This window comes from Nelumbo lutea, chromosome 5, assembly GCF_056320005.1.
Source record: "Nelumbo lutea isolate HS-2025 chromosome 5, American lotus-T2T, whole genome shotgun sequence".
Taxonomy (NCBI): domain Eukaryota; kingdom Viridiplantae; phylum Streptophyta; class Magnoliopsida; order Proteales; family Nelumbonaceae; genus Nelumbo; species Nelumbo lutea.
In genome coordinates, this window is record NC_142688.1 from 21,766,279 (window position 1) to 21,786,109 (window position 19,831).

Below are 19,831 nucleotides of genomic sequence, written 5' to 3' on the forward strand. Positions count from 1 at the left end.
TCTCAAACAAAAGTCTATTCATTTTCAAATTGAAGCTTTATTCTTTAGACATATGTTTGCGGTCTGCCTACATATCATAGAAAAAATGAGTAATTAATTTCACTTTCAAGAAAAATGCTAATTTATTTAGACACATTTCTACCTATAAAAAAATACCCACTCCTTCAAAGATGTGGAACCCATCTTTGGAAAAAAGTGTTAACTTTACACATGATTACCTATAAAAAGTATTCACTTCAAATGATGTAGGGTTCGTATTAATCTTTGTAATTATTTTTCTGATTCAAACAAAGGACTAATTATAAAGGTTTTTAAATTATAAAAAAAAAAATTATTTTTTAAATTAAATAAGATATACTTATTGGATAAATAATGAATCTTGAACAAAATAATAATATTAGCAGAAAATAAAAAAAAAAAAAAGATATCCAGGCACGGTTGCCCCATACTTAATACCAGATCATTCTCTAACAAACAATGAAGGGTCTTGAAAACTTTTAGGCTTAGTTTGGAAAGAGCGCAAATATAATTATGTAAAATGCAAATATAAGATTTTAAAAATATGATATACAAGGTTTTGCACTGAATATTTGTACTTATACTAATGTAATGTGGGTGAGCTTGGGATGGGATTTTGTCAAAATATTGTGGTGGGCCCAGCCCGAAGGCCTAAACCCAAAACCATGTAAAATATTAACTTGAGCCACCCCTGAGACCTGAGTTGCACCCCTTGTGCAACTTGGGCAGGCTCGGGTTGAGGATTTGCTAAATTTGAATGTACCCATATTGGATGTATGTAAAATTTCGAAGTTGATATCTATGGCTAATAAGTTATGTTTGATTTGAAGGAAAAAAGTAGAGAAAGAAAATGTAGTAAAACCTATACAAACCAAACACCGCTCAAATTTTGAAAGATCAAAGGCTACGTTTGAATGTGGTGTTAGGGCTGTTCATGGCTCGAGTTGGGTCGGTTTATTGATGTTTTTTCAACTGACCTGACCTAGTCGGGTTACCTGAAATTAAAACTTAAATCATCCCTGTGTTAAGCAAAACTGACATGATCGATTTGAGTCAGTTTTGGTCGATTTGGGTCGGTTTCGACTCTACTTAGTGGTGACTTAGTTGTTGTACAACCTAACTTAATTAGGATAGAAACAACTTAATTAAGTAGGTTGTAACTACTAGATATGAACTAACTACTAAGTCAATTCAGTTCGAATTAATTTCGATTTTTACACATAAAAACCGAAACTAAATCAAATCATCAGTTTATGATTTTTTATAATACTAAACCAACCGATATACTAAAGAAAACCCGACCGACTTGAGCAGAGTCAGTCTTGATCGATTTGATCGGATTAAGTCTTCTTATGAATAGTCCTATGCGGTATAAAAGTAAAAATACATCGATGGAGTTGCACTCCAATTGGTTTAACGTTATGAACTCTGTATTTTACACGGCAAAGCAACAATGTGTTATGAACAAACACAGCCCAACATAAAATAACATAAGGAAAATTTCGGTATTTTAAGATATATGAACTCTCACATTTGACCTCGTTATCTCATGGAATGGCAACAACAAAGCAAAGCAATGAGTAAAAGTAAAAAGTAAGGGAGTCCAAAACCAAAAGGACAAACGGGTCTGTCATCTGTGACGTACTGACGTCTGTCGCAATGGGGGTAATCGTCAAGACCCCAAAAAACAGGGTGGGTGTCTGACATTTACCCTAAAAATAAGTGATTTGCGAGCGGGACTCGCACGTAGTACAGCCAGGACTTCGCTGGCTACGGGAGAAATAACGTAGACCCAAAATTCTCCAATAGTCGCACTTCTCCCAGATCTTCTCCTCTCAAGGGAAAACAAGAGTAAGAGAAACACCGTACTCCATACAATGCCTTCCCGACGAAGAACACTTTTGAAGGTCATTATTCTCGGCGATAGCGGGTTAGTGAGATTTTGTTATTATTATTTTAATTTTCTCTTCTGCATCCATCTTCAATTTCTGGGTCCGCAGACGATCAGATGGATCTCTCGAGATCTTCCTTCTCTGAGATTCATCTAAAACCCTAAATGTCAGCTAGTAGCAGGTTTTATACTTCTCGAAGCCCTAAAAGAGTCAGTTTCAAGAGTAAGAAAAGGAGTGGATGGAATTCTTAAATACTCTATAATTATCACTGTTAACATAATTTTGAGGTGTTGAAGTACTGTAGTTTTTCTTCAGTTAAGTGCTATAACTCGGATGAGATATGTTTGATATATGATATTAACCTGTAATAATTATCATAAAAATATTTTCACAGAAGTTGTAGCTCTTTGTTGGGTCAATTGTCGAGATTGTTCCGCCTTTAATACTTCCACTTTTGTTTCGTTCATTTCGAATTTATTTCCGTCTTTCCTCTGTAAAGTTTGTTTAACTTGCTTCTTCTTATGATGTTGGGATGTTGGTTTGTTTCCTCTGTCATTTGCAGGGTTGGAAAGACCTCTTTAATGAATCAGTATCCTTCTGTCCACAGTCTAGGTATTTTTGTGTTCATGATAAAAAGCTTGCACTTTTTCATACATATGGAAATAATTGGGAAAAGGGGAGGATCTAGTTGCTTTCCTTGTTTCTTTAATTTTTTGTTATTACTTTCTGTCTGGTTTATATTTCCCTTGACTATTCACTTTTAGATATGTGAATAAGAAATTTAGCAATCAATATAAGGCAACTATTGGAGCCGATTTCTTGACAAAAGAAGTTCAGTTTGAAGATAGACTCTTTACCTTACAGGTTAGAATCTATCTCTATAGTTGCATGAGGAATTTAACTTCACTTTATTTTGAGAGTTCTAATCATTGGGAGTTTTAGATTCACGATAATTGCGCCAGTTGTTCCCTTCTAAGTTGGTTTGCAATTCTTATTTGCAAGAGCACTCATTTCCTTATTGCTTCTTTTTTACAGTCAACTTTGCAGTCGTTATGATATTTCTTACATACATCATCAGGAAAAAAGTGATTGTATGATTTCACTTGATGGTGTACCACCCAGATTTGGCGTTATTAATTTGGTAACTGCTGATTTTGCAAGGATCTCAAATCAACTCTAAGGATTTAACTTCTTTCTTTAAATCTATGCCCCAAAACAAGATTCCCAATAGCATCCAAGGTTTGCAAGCTGCACTAGGGACTACTTAGGCTAAGACAGAAATTAACTGATTGTAAGAGTGACAGCCCACCCCAAAGTTCAGAAATTTCATTGAGTGTACCATGCAGCTTATAAACTGGCAATTGTTTGTTAGGAATCATTCTGAGCAACTCCATTTGTTGTTTAAAAGATTATTTGGTTGGTGAATCTAGTGATGAAAATTCTATCTGGTACTCTGATGGTTAATGCCTTCAGAACCTGCAAGAACCATGGTAGCATAGGCTCCAGCCCCACAAAATTGAACAAAGATAAATTTTGATGGCTGTAGTTTGGGTAATCCGGGTGAATTGAGTGTAAGAGGGCTCTTCAAAGAACATAAAGGAGTTATTCTATTTGCTTTCTGAGGGCCCAATAGGTGTGAGGAACTCAATAAGCACAAAAGTCCAAGCAGTGCTTCAAGGCCTCCGGCTAGCATGGATTTTGGGACTCAGGGATCTGCTTATATAAGAGGATTCACAGTCTTTGGATGGTTATATGCAAAATGTGAAGGATCATGGCACCTTAGGTACCAGATTAGGGAAGCAAGACATTTGGCTAATGAGATGGAAGTAGGGGTGTCCATGGTTCGGTTACCGAACCATGGACAATTTTTGCAAACCAAACCGGTCCTACCGGTTTTTCAATTTCTCCAAACAGGTACCACCGGTTAACCGGTCCGTCGGTTTCAGTTTTTTGGTTTTTTATATTTATAATATATATTATATAAATATATGTATAATATTATATTATAAATAATAAATGATATATAAAATATTATAAATATTATAAAAATATATAATATATTTATAAATAGATTATTATAAATATAATATATGTATATATTTATATATATAATGCATATATATTTACATATAATATATATAAAATATACATATAAATATATATACCGGTCGGTTCGGTTAACTGTTAGATTTTTTCTACGGTAACCAAAAACCAAACCGTTCTTTCGGTTTTTCAAAAATACCAAACCGAAACTGAACCAATCACTTTGGTTAACTGCATTTTCAGGTTCGGTTTTCTCGGTTTGGTTCGGTTTTTTGGTTTTTCATGGACACCCGTAGATGGAAGTAATTTTTAATTGGATGCCCCACTTTGCTATTTGTGTTGCTAACTCTCTAGCTTGACAAGAAGCTAGCAGATAGCACCTGGTTTGGGATGATTATCCTTTAGACTGAAAAAATTACCCTTTAGTGTAAACTTGTTCTTGTTCTTGAAGCTATATACGGGAACTGGGGAGGAGCAGCACAAGGCTGGCTTTATTTGTAATTTGTTTGTTTGTAGTGCAATTTTATTTGCACTAGTACAAATGCATGGAAGTGCAAATGGAAAGAATGCTAATTCTGGTTTAATTTTGTTTTGGGTTTTACTTGATTTTACTTCAGGTTTTATTTTACTTCATTTTCACTGCAATAAAACAAAGTAAGGTAAGATTTGAAACAAAAAGAAAGCTGAATTTGCACTACTATAGTTTTGCACCAGTGCATTTTTTTTTTGATAAATTGCATCAGTGCAAATTTACCAAACAAGGCCATAATGCTTGGTTTGTTTGCTATGCAATTTCATGTGTAGTGGTGCAAAAGTATGAGATTGCAAATGATTTGAGAGTAAATTCTGGTTTTCTTTTGTTGTAGGTTCTACTTTGTTTTGTTTATTTGCATTGCAAATAAAATAAAATAAAACAGGACACAAAGTAAAACAAAACCTGAAGCAAAAATGAAGCAGAATTTGCACTCTTTGCTTGTGCACTCCTATAGATTTTTTAGTATGTAAATAAATTTGCATAGCAAATAAACACGGCTAAATAAGTATAAACTCACCCTTTAGACATTATTTGTACTTTGCTTTTTGAATAAATGTAAATCTATAAATGATTTAAAAAAAAGTCTAAGTTTAGTTGTCTCACAGATAACAGTTTCTTTATTTAACATTCAAGTTGAATAAAGGTTAAGTCCATACCCAGTCCACCTCTACCAAGACCCCGGATTGCTGGGTCCAACATTGGGTAATGGTCCTTTTTTCTTCTACTTAACATCCAAGTCAGCTTGACCAAAAGAAGGTAGGCTTAAGGGCCTAAATGCTTCTTACATAATAACCCCAAGCCAGAGGCACCAACAATAAATGCTTCAATCAAGGCCTCCTTTCATTCTGTTCTAATTGGTGAATGTGGCAGGTAGATGTATAAGTCTTGTATGGAAACACTGTGTATCCCATGATTATCACATTACAAGATCTAGGATTTCCTGTCACACTTTTTTTTTTATGAATATTTCCTGTCACATTTTTAGTTCACCCAATCATATTCTACTTCTACATTTTAAGAATCTTGTACCTATTTAAGGCTCCAAGTCACGCCGATGAGGTGTTGAGATGAGCATTTATCAGGGTTGAACTTGAGACAACATCAATTACAAGGAGCACTTTGATAGATGGATCTGGATCAATAAACCTGTATGTAGCACAAACTGAACCTGTGTTGTCAGATCCCGATTGGACATAAAGTCAAAAAGCTTATTGGGTCAGCATTTTCCAGTTTAACCACTGATTTAATAATTCAACCAGTAAAAACCATAAAAAAAAAAGAAAAAGAAAAATTGGGATCCTAAAGTTCACTAGATCACCAGTTCAACCATCCAAGCTGATCCACGTCTAACTGTCAACCTTGAATAGTCTTACATCATTCATTTTTATGCATTTTCACAATTATTTTTTGTTATGTACTTTTTTCCATTCATCCTCGAATAAAAAATTAGAGAAATGAAACTTTGTAAAGTTTCTTTTGAGAAGAAAATTACCTGCTAATAAAATAATAATATATGTGTGAACACTTAAATTGAATCAGATCAGAGTGGATGAATAAGTTATTTAATTTTAGCTGGAATACTGTGTTACTGAAGTATATTTACTGAACTTGACGAAAATTTAAATAAACATCTGAAATACAAGGCATGCTTCATGGAATATGAATAGTTAAAACTGGATAGATTAAAATTAGAAACTTGTGCAGTTAAGGTAACTTTGGGGGAATGTTAAGGTAGCTCAGTGTTTTAAAAGGTGTGGGAGGCGTATGCCTGGAGGCGCACCCAAAATGCCCTGAGGCATATGCTAGAGGTGCTGACACTTCTGAGACGTATGCCTCATACACTCTTTTGAAGAGACGTATGCCTCATACACACCTCATATAAAAAGACAAAAAAATAAAGAAAAATGAGATCCTCCTCCCCTTCCTCCACATCCCCCTCCTCTTAAGGAGACTTATGCCTCCTTGTGTTTGGGAGGCTTACACCTCTTATGTTCTGAACCATGCTTCACACCTCTAGGTAATGGAACGCCTTGCGTGATTGTGTCATGCCTGCAGGCTTTAAAACATTGGAATAGCTATAGTAGATTGAATGATCTGACTAGTTGAAAAGGGCTCAATCCAGCAAACTCTTTTAGTACCATTGCTAACTATAAGAAGCAAGTCAACATCCATATTAGATTTTGGGAGTGTTCTAGATACCCTATTAAATACCATCCTTTTTCTTCCCATTCACCATGCTCAACATTAGATCTAAATAACTTCATGCCTCGGCTTAGATTGAATATAACAGCATCATCCTTTTTCAATGTACAATTGAGTTTATGGAACATTGCTTAGGGATGGTGCTGGATTCATGACAAGATTAGACAGATTTAACATTTGCAATGAAGACTAGTGATTGCACCAATATGGATTAATGTCTTAAAACACAGAGGTGTGATTCGAGGCATTCCACAACCTGGAAGCGTGAGGCGTTCAGAACATAAGAGGCATAAGCCTCCTTAAGAGGAGGAGGAGGAAGAAGAAGAAAAGGAGGGAGGATCTCATCTTTTTTTTTTTATTTTTTTTTTAATTTCGTTTTTATGAAAGATGTTTTGTATCAAGAAGAATGAAGATGCATAACACTAGATGAAAGGGGGATCCTGTTGAAGAGAAGGCAACCTGAAATGGAGCAGGACCCCCTAGCACCAAAAAAATCAAATTGGGCTGCATTAAAAAGGTTTTATTTATTTATTTATTTATTATTTTTTTTTTGGGGGGGGGGGGGAAGCCCTCCAACTAAGGGGGTCCACGAAACTTTCTTTCCCTTTCTTTTCTTTCCTTTTCCTTCTTTCTTTTTGTATGAGGCGTGCATGAGGCACATACCTCAGAGGCATCAACAATGCCTCTAGCATGTGTTTGGGGTGTTCTGGGGGTGCCTCACCTGGAGGCACGCACTAAAAGGACAAGCAGTCAGGAATAATGTCATTTTTGGTACTGAAATAATTTGCTAACTATACTTTAATAGCTGGTAATACCAAAACAATGGGAAAGGATTCCATTTTATGAAGTCTTAGTTTAATCAATAACAATAATAATTAAATACTTGTTAATAATCAAAAGATACATATTAATAACTTGAAAAATCATAACATTATATTAAGAAACACTCTAACAATCACAGGATGTCTAAAGTAGTTATTTAAGCAAAAGCTTACAAATGAGAGGAGGGATTATATATCCATCATAATTTGAAAATTCTAGAAGAAACCTCTCCCTCATTTTTCGTTGTGCAGAGGGAACGTCCTCATCTTTTGTTATTAATAAAATCACTATTTATCAAAAGAAAACAATTTATAGATTCTAGAAGAAACAATTAAAATGAATAAGCTTTTAAAGATTTTTCTTGATATTATGTAAGTTGTTTTCACTCCTCTCTCCGAAGAGGCTTAGCATTCCTCTTAACTTCAAGAAATTTTGTGATCTTGCTTTTCCAAGAATGGATACTTCCTGTTTTCTGGAAGTTTTGATGTATCGCGTGGCTCAGATTCTTTTAGCACTTGGGTGGTGGAATTTGCTATATCCTATGATTTGACAAGCTTTTATTTTGACAGATATGGGATACAGCTGGTCAGGAACGATTTCAAAGCCTAGGTGTGGCTTTCTATCGTGGTGCGGACTGCTGTGTTCTTGTATATGATGTTAATGTGATGAAGTCATTTGACAATTTGAACAACTGGAGAGAAGAATTTCTTATTCAGGTACTTCTTGTGGACTTTGAGGTATTTGATTGCAACATTTAACCATACACATCTTTTGGAAGATGTATTTAAACACAAAAAGTGCACAAAATACAACACAATTATAGGTGGATTCATTTTAGTCTTAAAACAAAGTATGCAATTTGACCACAATGATTCCAATTGAATAGCTCTTCAATTGCAACTAGTGCCCCTTCATAGTGCTTTCCTTTTGTTAAATTCATTGGAGTTTTGAATTTGCAGGCAAGTCCTTCAGACCCTGAGAATTTCCCATTTGTTGTTTTGGGGAACAAGGTTGATGTGGATGGTGGAAACAGCAGAGTGGTAGGTCATACGTTTTCTTCAATTGTTTCTGAGTTTTATTTATTTCATCTCTTTTGCTGATGTTGGCTTGTTGTCATGGTTCACTCCAGGTTTCAGAGAAGAAGGCCAGGGCTTGGTGTGCCTCAAAGGGGAATATTCCTTACTTCGAGACATCTGCCAAGGAGGGTATTAATGTAGAAGAAGCTTTCCAGGTCATAGCTAAGAATGCTTTGAAGAGTGGAGAGGAGGAAGAAATGTAAGTAAAAGATTGATCATATCAATACACACATATACACAAACACATAATGGCTTGAAGAGTGCAGTTGGTGCGCATTCCCATGGTCAAAATGACTTCATTATGCAATAGTTCAGCGAATCTCCTTGTTGAAGGGTGGTTCAAGCTATGGGATATGTTCCCATCAAATTGACAATTGCAATTCAACTACTTAATTTCTTGAGCCATTGCCAGGCATTTGTTCTGGCATGAGGCATCTGTTTTCTAAAGCATATCATTTTTGAATAGGTAAAATAAACATTATTAAAAAGAAAAGGCAAGGAATACATGTCATGATTTTAAATTTTGGTGAAACTTCATAATGTTTGGCTTTGGATATGGTAACCAAAACAAAAAAATGAAAACTTTGGGCATATTTTTTAATCGAAATTTCAATCTTTTCCAAAAATCAATAATCAAAATTAAACCTTGTCAAAAATTTGCCCAAGTTTTTTGAAATTTCAAACCTTAATGCACATATCTCAAAAAGGAATTTTGAAAACCTTCCTATTTTCCAAGAAATTCCTCAGCGTGACTGGTTGAGTTCAACTGCCATCCAGAATTTTGAAGAGTAACTTGATAATCTAATGTGGAGAGCAGTTTATTATTATCATCATCATCATCATTATCTAATGTGCATACCTCCTTAGTTCATCATCATCATATGGAGTCAGCTACGTGATCCAAACTATATGGAGTTGGCTATGTGCACCCTGTTTCGTGATTCTGTTCTTTTTAATGCCATATCATTGTTAAATTATGAACACTTGAATAATTTCTTAGTAATTCAACTTCAACCCACGTTCTTTTTGGTATAATGGTATAGCCATAGCCCTTTTTGCCCCTTCAACTTGTAACTGATCATTTTTTCTTATAGTGCTGTAAGTGGTCTTCCATGCATATAAGTCTACTTTCTCTCAATTTATCACCTACTGTAGCTACTCCTAGGATCCTCTGAATGACTTCATTGCTAACCCTATCCTTGCTAGTTTTTCCACCCATCCATTTCAACATACACATTTTTGCCATGTTTCTTGGCTGTCCAACACTCTGGTCCATACAATATTGCTGGCCTTGTCACTGCTCTATAGAATTTTCCTTTTAATCTAGGCGGTATTCACTTATCACAGAAAAACTCTAGATGCGCCGCTCCATTTTTTTCCATCCTGCTCTAATTTTATGGATGTCACCCTTCTCAGTCCCTCCCTAGTCCCTAGTTATCAACAAATAGTGCATTTGTTTTTATTATGGTTCCACCACTATCGTTATATATATATATATATAGCCTACTTTCTCTTTATGGGTTGCTTCAAGTACATGAGTTAATAGGTGGGAAACAGATTGGTTAATTGGTATTATACTGAGAATAAGCAAATTGCAGAAGATTTGCATATTTTATTGAGGATAAAGGTTTTACGCTCGTATGAAAAAGCTTCTACACTGGAAAACTGCATTTTAATCTTTACAGGAAGTTACTGACACCAGCTTTGTCTGCTTACTGAAGATACTTGCCGGACACCATTGATGTTGCAAGTGGGAATCAGCAGGGGTCCACAGGATGCGAATGCTAGATATGTTACATCAATCATTTATTATGTGATTTAACCACTTGCTTCAGTTATAGAGGACCCTTTCCCCTTCTTTCCTGTCCGTTAATTCTTAAATGCGTTACAAGACTATCAATTGTATGTTAGCGTTTGCGCAGGAAATAATTGATTTCTTTGTACTTGTTTGGTGGCTTAAATGGATCAGGGGTATATTTGTTGTTACTACTTCCGCTTTTCTGTTTGTTAAGAAAGGCATATAAGAAAATGGAAGGAGTTGCACGGCTGCCATTAGAACTTCAGATGTGAGGCTCTTTAAAAACCTGGACGAAATGGTCAGTCCAGAATTTCAGATGCAGTTAGTTCAATATTATCTCTTGGTCCATATATCTAGTGTGTCTAGTGATGAAGGCTTTACAATGGTTGCTCATATTTTTTAACATGGAAGTTGGATCCTGTATACATGATGGTTTTGCTTTTTGTTTACATGTGTTAGGGTATAAATTATTTGATCTTGTATGTGGTGGATGATCGTGTTTATGTCCACATTTTCCAAGTTTCCAGAATACCGGGTAATGCGGAAAATGTAAATGGAGTTTTTTGGGTTGCTCGGATCTGCAACCCACTAGACGGTGTTTACATCCTACCCACAAGGTAACTTCAACCACGCTTTGGGAACATCTCCAGTGTCGTCATTCATGAAAGGTAAAGTGTCTTGTGGGCTACAGGTTTGGACTCGCAAGCACGGCAAGCCGAGCTTGGATCTCCTGTCCACAAGGATCCTTCCTGGTGGTGCGTGATCTAACTATTCCTAGCTGGAAGGTGATCTGAATTCTAACTGGGCAGTAAGCTGGACCGGCCTGTAAAACAGTGAATCATAGAACCCGGGGTAGTTAATCTGACAAGGTTGCTCCGATGCTTAAGTTAGTACTTATGTTGTGAATGCAGTTTGAATGTTTGAGAGCTTGAGTGCTACCGAGTAGAATAATCACGTATACATTTGCCTTGAGGTTTAATGTCTTTATATAATAAAGTAGTTGTGAGCCTTACGAAAGAGCTTCGGGATCTCTGGGTTGTGGAGATAAGGTTTGTTTCATTTTTTAAGGAGAATAATATATTGATAAGGTTTATCGTTTACCTCCGATTCAGGTGGAGTCGGGACGAGTTTTCATCGTAATCTCAAAAAATTCAGGATTTATTGGTTCATCGTGATCTCAAGAAATTCGGGATCTGTTGGGGAGGCTATTGGAATTGGTTATGTAGCGTTTCGGCTCATTAGCTTCGAGTTGGAACTTTGATTTTTTAGTCTCGAATTGAATTAGGTGTCAAGGTGCTTCTACACCGAGGGGGTTTTGGGCTGAGGTGGTTGAATACTCCAACTCTGAATCTTGCGAATTGGGTTTGTTTGGCTGAGTAGTCACCCCTCGATCAGATTGCGTCCATGTGTTCCCTTCTTGCTAGGTCGTGCCAAATCACCCTTCATCAATTGCCTCCCATTCTGTGTCAGGGGTCTCAACCCGATGCGGGGAATTTATGATGAGTCCAGGTGGATTTGGCACGAAGTCTAGACGACTTGAAGGGTGAACCGTTGGTCAGGCCTGTTCAACCACCTGGCTCAACCATGAAATGACCCAGGTCGTGTCTCAGTCACGCATGGATGTCACACTGTTTCTAGGCTCCGCGGACGTCAAAACACGCGTTAAATCGATTTCAACCTCGGGGGCGTGCAATCGGTTTCTTTAGGGGCTGTCGAATAGTGTTGATCTTGACCATTGATTCTTCGATACAGTGGCTATAAATAGGGGCCAAAGGGCACATTTTCCTTACCACAAGTCCACAAATCTGTAATTTTTTAGGTCGAGTTCAAGACTTCCAGTTCGGTATCAGCCTTTTCTGGGTCTGAGGTCGCGTTATTTTCTTCGGTCTTCCTTTTGGTGAGTCCACCTTCCTTTGCTTTTTCCTTTTAATTCCGTTGTCTTTTCCTTTAATATGTCTAGCCTTACCTTAAATAGTCTTTTAGACGGGAGCGGTGAGTCCGTTGAGGTCTATGTGGGTACCTCGGCTCAGACCGTGGATCATCGTCCTACCAAGGTGGTCACTTCGGGATAGGACGCGGTCCTCAGTCCGCTCGGGGTGAATTCACCTTAGCGAAAGCGAGAGGCCTCTGGTAACTCGGCTTCCTCCTCACATCGAGGTCAGCTGCCAGACGACTTCGGCCCGGCGATTATGACGGCAGGCAAGCTCCTAGCCTTAGTAGCTCAGTACAGACTCCCTAACGACCTTGTATATAGCATCCCCTTAGGCAACTTTCCTTGGGATCATGATCACAACGAGATCGTGATCTTCGAGGAGCAGCTTGTAGTTGATCTGCGCCTTCCACTTCACCCCCTTATAATCGAGATCGTTAGATTTTTTAACATTACCATAGATCAACTAACTCGAACTCTACCTGTAACATCGTAGAGATCGTTAGATTTTTTCATGATTACAACTGTCCCCTTGACCTCGATGTCTTTTCTTTAATTCTTTCCATTAAGAAAAATTTGTCCTGTGTTTTGCCTGACCACAGGCGAACTTACTACTTGTCACCTCATCCTGAATACAAACTGTTGCATGAGCTCCTTAATAAGGTCCCAGCTTGGAAGAGGCATTACTTCGTGGTCCGCAACACCGAGGGGTGGCCCTTCCCGACTCATCGGAGGGAAGCCATTCAAGACTCCGACATTAGATTGGACTTGAAGACAATGGAAGAGGTTCGATCTTGGGCAGAGCTTGGCCTGAAGTTTGAAGACTTCGTGATCGAGGAGAATCTCGTGCAGGCCGGCCTGAGTCCTCCTGATAGGTCGTTTGTTGTACTTTCTCTATTTGTTTTACTTTGGTATTGTATCTGACTTAGCTCATTTTCATCGCAGCTGCCATGGACAACATCCCTGCTGATGAGCTCTTTGGGAGCATGAAGAAGGGAAAGAAGAAGAAGAGAGCCTCCAAAAAGGCTCGCGTCGAGAGTGAAGCAACTAGAACTGAGCCTGAGTAGCCTCCTGTGATCGATCTGGTCGATGAGGACTGGGGCAAGCCCACCCCACCCCTCATGCCCGAGGAGGCTATATCTTCAGAGCCCGTCCCAGTGGTCGCCACTTCTTCGGGCAACGATGCTCTAGTTCGGAGCATTTTGACTCCAAAGTTCGGCCTTCTCAAGAGCAAGGATGCGGTGTTCGCTCGTTGGGCCGACTTGCTAGTCGCTCAACTCGGGGCCGTGCGGCTATGCACTATATGGTGGTACGTTCTTGAACTTGTCTTTCGAATTGTCTCGTACTTAGATTTTTGTATACTGATACTCGTTTTCTTCTCTTGGTAGGTGAACTCCTCCATCCATGCCTTGGCTTATCAGTCTGAGGTGAATCTGAAGCGGGCTCTCGAAGCTGATGAGTCTTCTCTTGGCTTATCTACTGATGTCAAAGAAGAAGGAGTTCGAGGAGCGTGAAGCGACATTGAAGAGGGAGGTTGAGAACCTCGAGGCCCACGTGAAGGAACGAACCGAGCTACTGCTTCAGGCAATGGAGGAGGCCAAGGTTAAGACTGTTGAGGAGTACAAGTCCTCAGTGGAGCTTCAAGAAAGGCCGGTCAAGGCAGGGACAGCGGGTTACCACAAGGGATTCAAACTCAGTAGGTGGTTGATCCGATGTGAATTTCCCCACCTCAACTTCAGTGCCATAACCACATCGATGATCACCAAGGAGATGGCCATCGAAACTGCCAAAGATCCGGACTTCGAAGCGGAGAGCGATGATGATGTGCTTAACGAGGAAGAGGAGACAGGTGCTGGTGAGGACCGTATGGAGACAGATCCTCCTGCCAGAGTCTCTAATAAGGATGAAGAGCCCTAAAGTGATTGAAGCATCTTTTCTTAGACCCCCCCCTCTTTTTGTAATGCTCAATGTTCCAAGCCTCTGAGCTCAATCAATTGTTTTTTTTTTTTGTACTTGAAGTTCTATATCAATGAAATACAAGTGTTTTGCAATCTTTGTGTGCAAATTTTTTTCTAAGTGTAGATTACCCTCGAACTGGCAAACTAAACCAAATAGGAGTGAACATTTTTTCTAAATATAGGTTGCTCTCGAGTTGGTGAGCTAAACCAAATAGGAGTGAACTTTTTTCTAAGTATAGGTTACTCCCGAGCTAGTGAGCTAAACCAAATAGGAGTGAACTTTTTTCTAAGTATAGGTTACTCCCAAGCTGGTGAGCTTGACACTAGTAGGAATAATCTAATTGCCATTGTATGCCAGGGCGAACAGACACTGTAAGGTACATACCCGATCTGCATGGGTCACTCATTTTCCTAGGTGTTGGTTATCCCTAAGTGTCGAACTAACGAGCTTGACTCCAAGTGGGATTAACCTTACGTTGTTGTACGATGAGATGAATTAGACACCGTAGGGTTTGCACCCAAACTGTCGATGCTTCATAGGCTTCCAAGACTTGTCTGCCTATGCCAAAGAGGCGACTAGGACTTGTCTGTCTATGTCGAAGAGGCGACTAGGACTTGTCTGCCCATGCCGAAGAGGCGACTAGGACTTTGTTCTGCCTATGCTGAAGAGGCGACTAGGACTTTGTTTTGCCTATGCCGAAGTGGCGATTAGGACTTTGTTCTGCCTATGCTGAAGAGGCGACTAGGACTTATCGTAGTGCCGAGGTCTTTTGTCAATTCGGCACCATAGCCCTTAGGCTCCTGGGAGTGACTCGCAGTTCTCTTTCCAGTCGGTCGTCTTTTTCGACTAGTTCGGTATTCACATAGACTTAGAGAAATTTTGCCCTGAAATCATGGGTTCATAAGTAATACCTTCTTAGGTTATCGATATTCCATGCTCGAGGTACCTACTTCCCTTCCAAAGGCTCAAGCTCATATGTGCCTTCCCCGAATACCTGCTTTACTCGGTATGGACCTTCCCAATTCGGTCCGAGCTTACCAACGCCGGGCTCAGGTACCATAACCTTTCGAAGAACCAAGTCGTCAACGCGAAGTGTCGTTTTCTGACCCGGGAATTATAGTACTGAGCTACTCTTTGTTGGTACGGAACTCGTCATCGTTTGTTTCCTCATCATAAGCCTCCAATCGTAATATAGGCACCTCTATTTCCGTCGGGATCACCGCTTTTGTACCATATGTGAGGTTAAAAGGGGTCTCTCCCGTCGTGGTCTTAATAGTAGTTCAGTAGGCCCAAAGGACACTAGACAGTTCATCCACCCACAATTCCTTGGCTAAGCTAAGCGAGCTTTCAATCCGCAGAGTATCGCTCTGTTAGTTACTTCTACTTGCCCACTCGCTTGGGGGTGTGCCACCGAGGTAAAATTTTGTTGAATCCCCATTTCGGCACACCAGTTTTGAAACCTAACATCTTCGAACTGCTTCCCATTGTCGGATATTAGCACTCGATGTAGTCCGAAGCGACATACTATGCTTTTTCAGAAGAAATTTTGTATGTTGCGGGTTGTGATCGTTACCAAGGGTTCGACTTCTACCCATTTCGTAAAATAATCTACTGCTATGACCAAGAACCTCATCTGCCCTGTTGCTGGTGGGAAAGGACTAAGGATGTCGATTCTCCACTACCAAAGGGCCACGAGCTGGTGAGGTATTTCAAATCAATAGTAGGTTGATGGTGAATGTTGGCATGACACTTGCCACACTTTTTGACGAGCTCGAGTGCACCTGCCTTCATCGTGGGCCAATAATAGCCTTGCCTTAACACTTTCTGTGCGAGAGCTCTGCCCCCCAAGTGTCCGCTAAGCCTTCATGGGTGTCGCGAAGTACATGCTCAGCTTTTGAAGGTCGCAAGCAACATAGGTAAGGGAGCGTAAAAGATCTTCTGTACAACTATTTGTCTATGAGGACGTACTTAGCTGACTGACGCTTTACCCTTCGGGCCGCGTTACGTTCTGCAGGTAGGGTCCCGTGGAGCAGATAACTCATGAGTGTGTCGATCCAGCTCGGTTCCGCTTGTGATATGGGACCAACCTCTTCTGCCCCCCCCCCCCAAGAATGCTGGGCCAAGGTAAGTCTTCTATGTACACAGTTTTCATGGTGTTGCTGCTCGTGCTAGCTAGTCGCAACAAGGCATTAGCCACAACATTCTCGGACCTCAGAATTTGTCTGATGAAGTAGGAGACGAAGCTGCACAGGATCTCTTTGACTTCGGCCAAGTAAGCTACCATAGTGGGGTCACGGGCTTCATACTCACCAGTGACTTGGTTAACCACCAGTTGTGAGTCGCTGCATACGATGAGGTGCTTTGCTTTCATTTCCCTTGCTAAGGTTAACCCGGCGACCAACGCTTCATATTCTGCCTCGTTGTTCGATGCCTCGAATTTGAACCAGAGAGCATATTCCAGCTTCACTTCGCCTGGGCCGTACAGTATCAGTCCTGCACCGCTTCCCTGCTGGTTGGACGAGCCGTCAACGTGGAGGATCCAAGGCTCCTCGTCCCAGGTCGGTTCCACACTCTGATTGGGACTGGCGCCGCACTGGTCGAAGCTCCCGTCATGTGTGCAAGCTCGATCAGCTCGGGGGTCGCTATGTTGAACGTGCATTATGCTTCAAAATCGGTCAAGACTTGAGCTTTGATTGTTGGCCGAGGCTCATACTGGATATCATATTCACTCAACTCAATGGACCACTTTGTTAATCTCCCAGACACCTCGGGCTTGAGCAGAATCTGCCTCATGGGTTTGTTGGTGAGAACGACGATAGTGTGGGCCTAGAAGTATGGGCAAAATTTTCGGGCTACTATGATTAGTGCATATGCTAATTTCTCGATCTCCGGATATCTAGTTTCTGCATCCTGCAAAATTTTGCTGACATAGTAGATGGGTCGTTGGACCCGATCTACTTCTTTGATCAGTACTGAACTAACCACTTCATCGCTTGCAAAGAGGTATAGTTTTAACACGTCCCTTTCTTCGGGTCGAGTTAAAATTGGAGCAGTACATAAGTATATTTTCAGCTCGTCAAAAGCGAGCTGACATTCTTCAGTCCATTCAAAGTCCTTACTCTTTTTTATAGCTTTAAAAAAGGGTAAGCATCGATCTGCCAATTTGGACATAAAGCGGCTCAGAGCGGCTTTTCGGCCCGTCAGCCCCTATACCTCTTTTATTTTCCAGGGTGGTTTCATATCTAAAATCGCTTTTATTTTCTCTAGGTTGGCCTTGATGTCGCGCCGGTTGACTATATAGCCTAGAAATTTACCCGAAGTGACTCCGAAGACGCATTTATTCAGGTTCAACTTCATGTTATATTTTCGTAAAATTTGAAAAACATTCTTTAAATCATTCAACAAAGAATTTGAAAACTGGTTCTTCACGACCATGTCACCAACATAACATTATACTTTATTGTCGATTAACAGCTCAAAAATCTTATTTACAAGGCGTTGGAATGTTGCCCCAGCATTTTTTAATCCGAAGGGCATGACCTTGTAACAATACAACTCGAGCTCAGTTATGAAAGTGGTATTCTCTTCATCAGTAGGATCCATCCTAATTTGGTTGTAACCGGAATAAGCGTCCAGTAAGTTCAGCAACTCATGCCCTAAGATCGTGTCCACTATGCAGTCAATCTTGGGTAGCGGAAAGCAATCTTTCGAGCAGGCTCTATTCAGCTCGGTGTAGTCAATGCACATGCGCGCCATTTGCCATTGACTTTTTTCACCAGGACCGGGTTAGCCACCCATCTCGGGTAATGGACTTCCCTGATGAAGTCTGTCGCGGGGAGCTTCCCAACCTCTTCATCGGCTACCCTTCAATGTTCCGGGGCAAGGTTGCATTTCTTCTATCTTACTGGCCTGAGTCGGTATTAAGTTTGTAAGTTATAATTTTTGGATCAATTATGGGCATTTCTACCGTGGACCAAGCAAAAATATCTAAATTTTCAAGTAAAAAACTTACTAGCCGAGTTCAGAGTGGTTCACTAATCGAGGCATTGATCTGAAGGGTCTTGACCAATTCGACGGCTGAGACTAGTATGTGGACCGTCTCTTCTTTTGGGGCAGCTCATTCGTCGGGATACTATATTGGTCGCTCGAGCTCAACATCCTCTATTAACTTTGCTTTCCCTTTCAAGGCAGCCACGTAGCACTTGCGGGATTCGAGCTAGTCACTTCGCACTACTCCCACTCCGTAATCAGTTAGGAATTTCATTGCTAAATAGTAAGTGGATACTATCGCACGTAAAACATGCATGATAGGCCAACCTACTATGGCATTATAGGGGGAGGGAGTAACGACTACCAGAAACATGTGCTCAAATCGCACAATGTTTGGCCACGTGTCGGCTTCCACAGGTACTGTAATTCGACTAAGAGGTCTGACCTCGCCGCTGAACCCTATCATAGGCGTATCCGCCAGTTTCAGGTCGTTCTGCTATAACTGTAATTTGTCAAAGGTCACCTTGAAGAGTATATCTGTTGAGCTGCTTAAGTCCACTAAGATGTGTTTTTCCTCAAAGTCATTAATTCTTAGCTTCACCACTAGGACATCATCGTGAGGGTACTGGATCCCGCACGCATCGTCCTCGGTAAAAGTATATCGGTTCTTTGAGCCGAGGTCGCTTTGGCAGGTTTTCCTCTTTGTTCTCCAGTTCGCGGACCGAGGTCCTCCCAGCTACCGATGTGCATTCGGCGAAGGTCCCCTTGAAGAGTATTTCCTGTGTTTTTTTTTATAATTTTTGTATTTTCTCTACAATTTCTAATTTTTTCATCTTCCATGTTTTTTGTTAGCTTTTTCACAGTTTCTATGCTTTTTTCTATAATTTTTGCTATTTATCTTCATTTTCTATGTATTTATAATTTTTGTTATATTTTCCTGCAATTTCTGTTTTTTATAATTTTTGTTTATTAATATTTTTTTTGTAATTTTATGTTATATATTTCTATAATTTGTGTTAGTTTTTTGCATTTTCTGTATTTTTTATAATTTCTGTTTTTCTGTAACTTCTCTTTATTATATAATTTCTGTACTGTGTTTTAATGAATTAAAAATTTAATGGATTGGATGGATGTAGCGGATTGGCAGATTAGACGGGTTGTGTTGAAACAAAACCCAAACCCAACCCGCCCAATTGCCACCCCTAGCAGTAAGAGACATTGCAACAATCAATGACTGAAGCAGCAAAACGACACCAAGGATAGTTGTGGCCTGAAAATAGATTCAACAAGAGAAAGAGGAAGAAGAAAGTGCCTGAGGGGAAAAAGTAATACTTGATTCAATTCAACAAAAGTTGTATGGTACAAGATTCAGTTTATCTTAATAAAGCCGAGAGAAAAGGTTTATAATTTTGGCATCCAAAACATTATACCAAAATAAATAAACAAAAGAGTGGTTGAAATGAATATACAAGCATTAGCTAAGAAGGTAAACTGATAGGGGAAAGGTGTTTGAAAACCAATCTGTGTGAGTCAGATGATCTTTTAATCGAAATCTCGGTGACAACA

The 19,831-nt window shown here is 39.7% G+C and overlaps 1 protein-coding gene across 2 annotated transcripts; it reads left to right on the forward strand.

Annotated features, from left to right (window-relative positions):
• The first annotated feature begins 1,720 nt into the window (after positions 1 to 1,720).
• Positions 1,721 to 10,577, forward strand: RAB7B (RAB GTPase homolog G3F). Of its 2 annotated transcripts, none has more exons than XM_088946243.1 (7): positions 1,721 to 1,948; positions 2,473 to 2,499; positions 2,675 to 2,774; positions 8,082 to 8,228; positions 8,472 to 8,552; positions 8,642 to 8,787; positions 10,274 to 10,577. In XM_088946243.1, exons 1-7 carry the CDS (start codon positions 1,896 to 1,898, stop codon positions 10,305 to 10,307), a joined length of 588 nt encoding a protein of 195 aa, XP_088802369.1. In that variant the 5' UTR covers positions 1,721 to 1,895; the 3' UTR covers positions 10,308 to 10,577. The 2 variants fall into 2 exon arrangements, with proteins under 2 accessions (XP_088802369.1, XP_088802367.1); XM_088946241.1 differs by having other exon boundaries at positions 10,310 to 10,577.
• Positions 10,578 to 19,831: the final 9,254 nt, after the last annotated feature.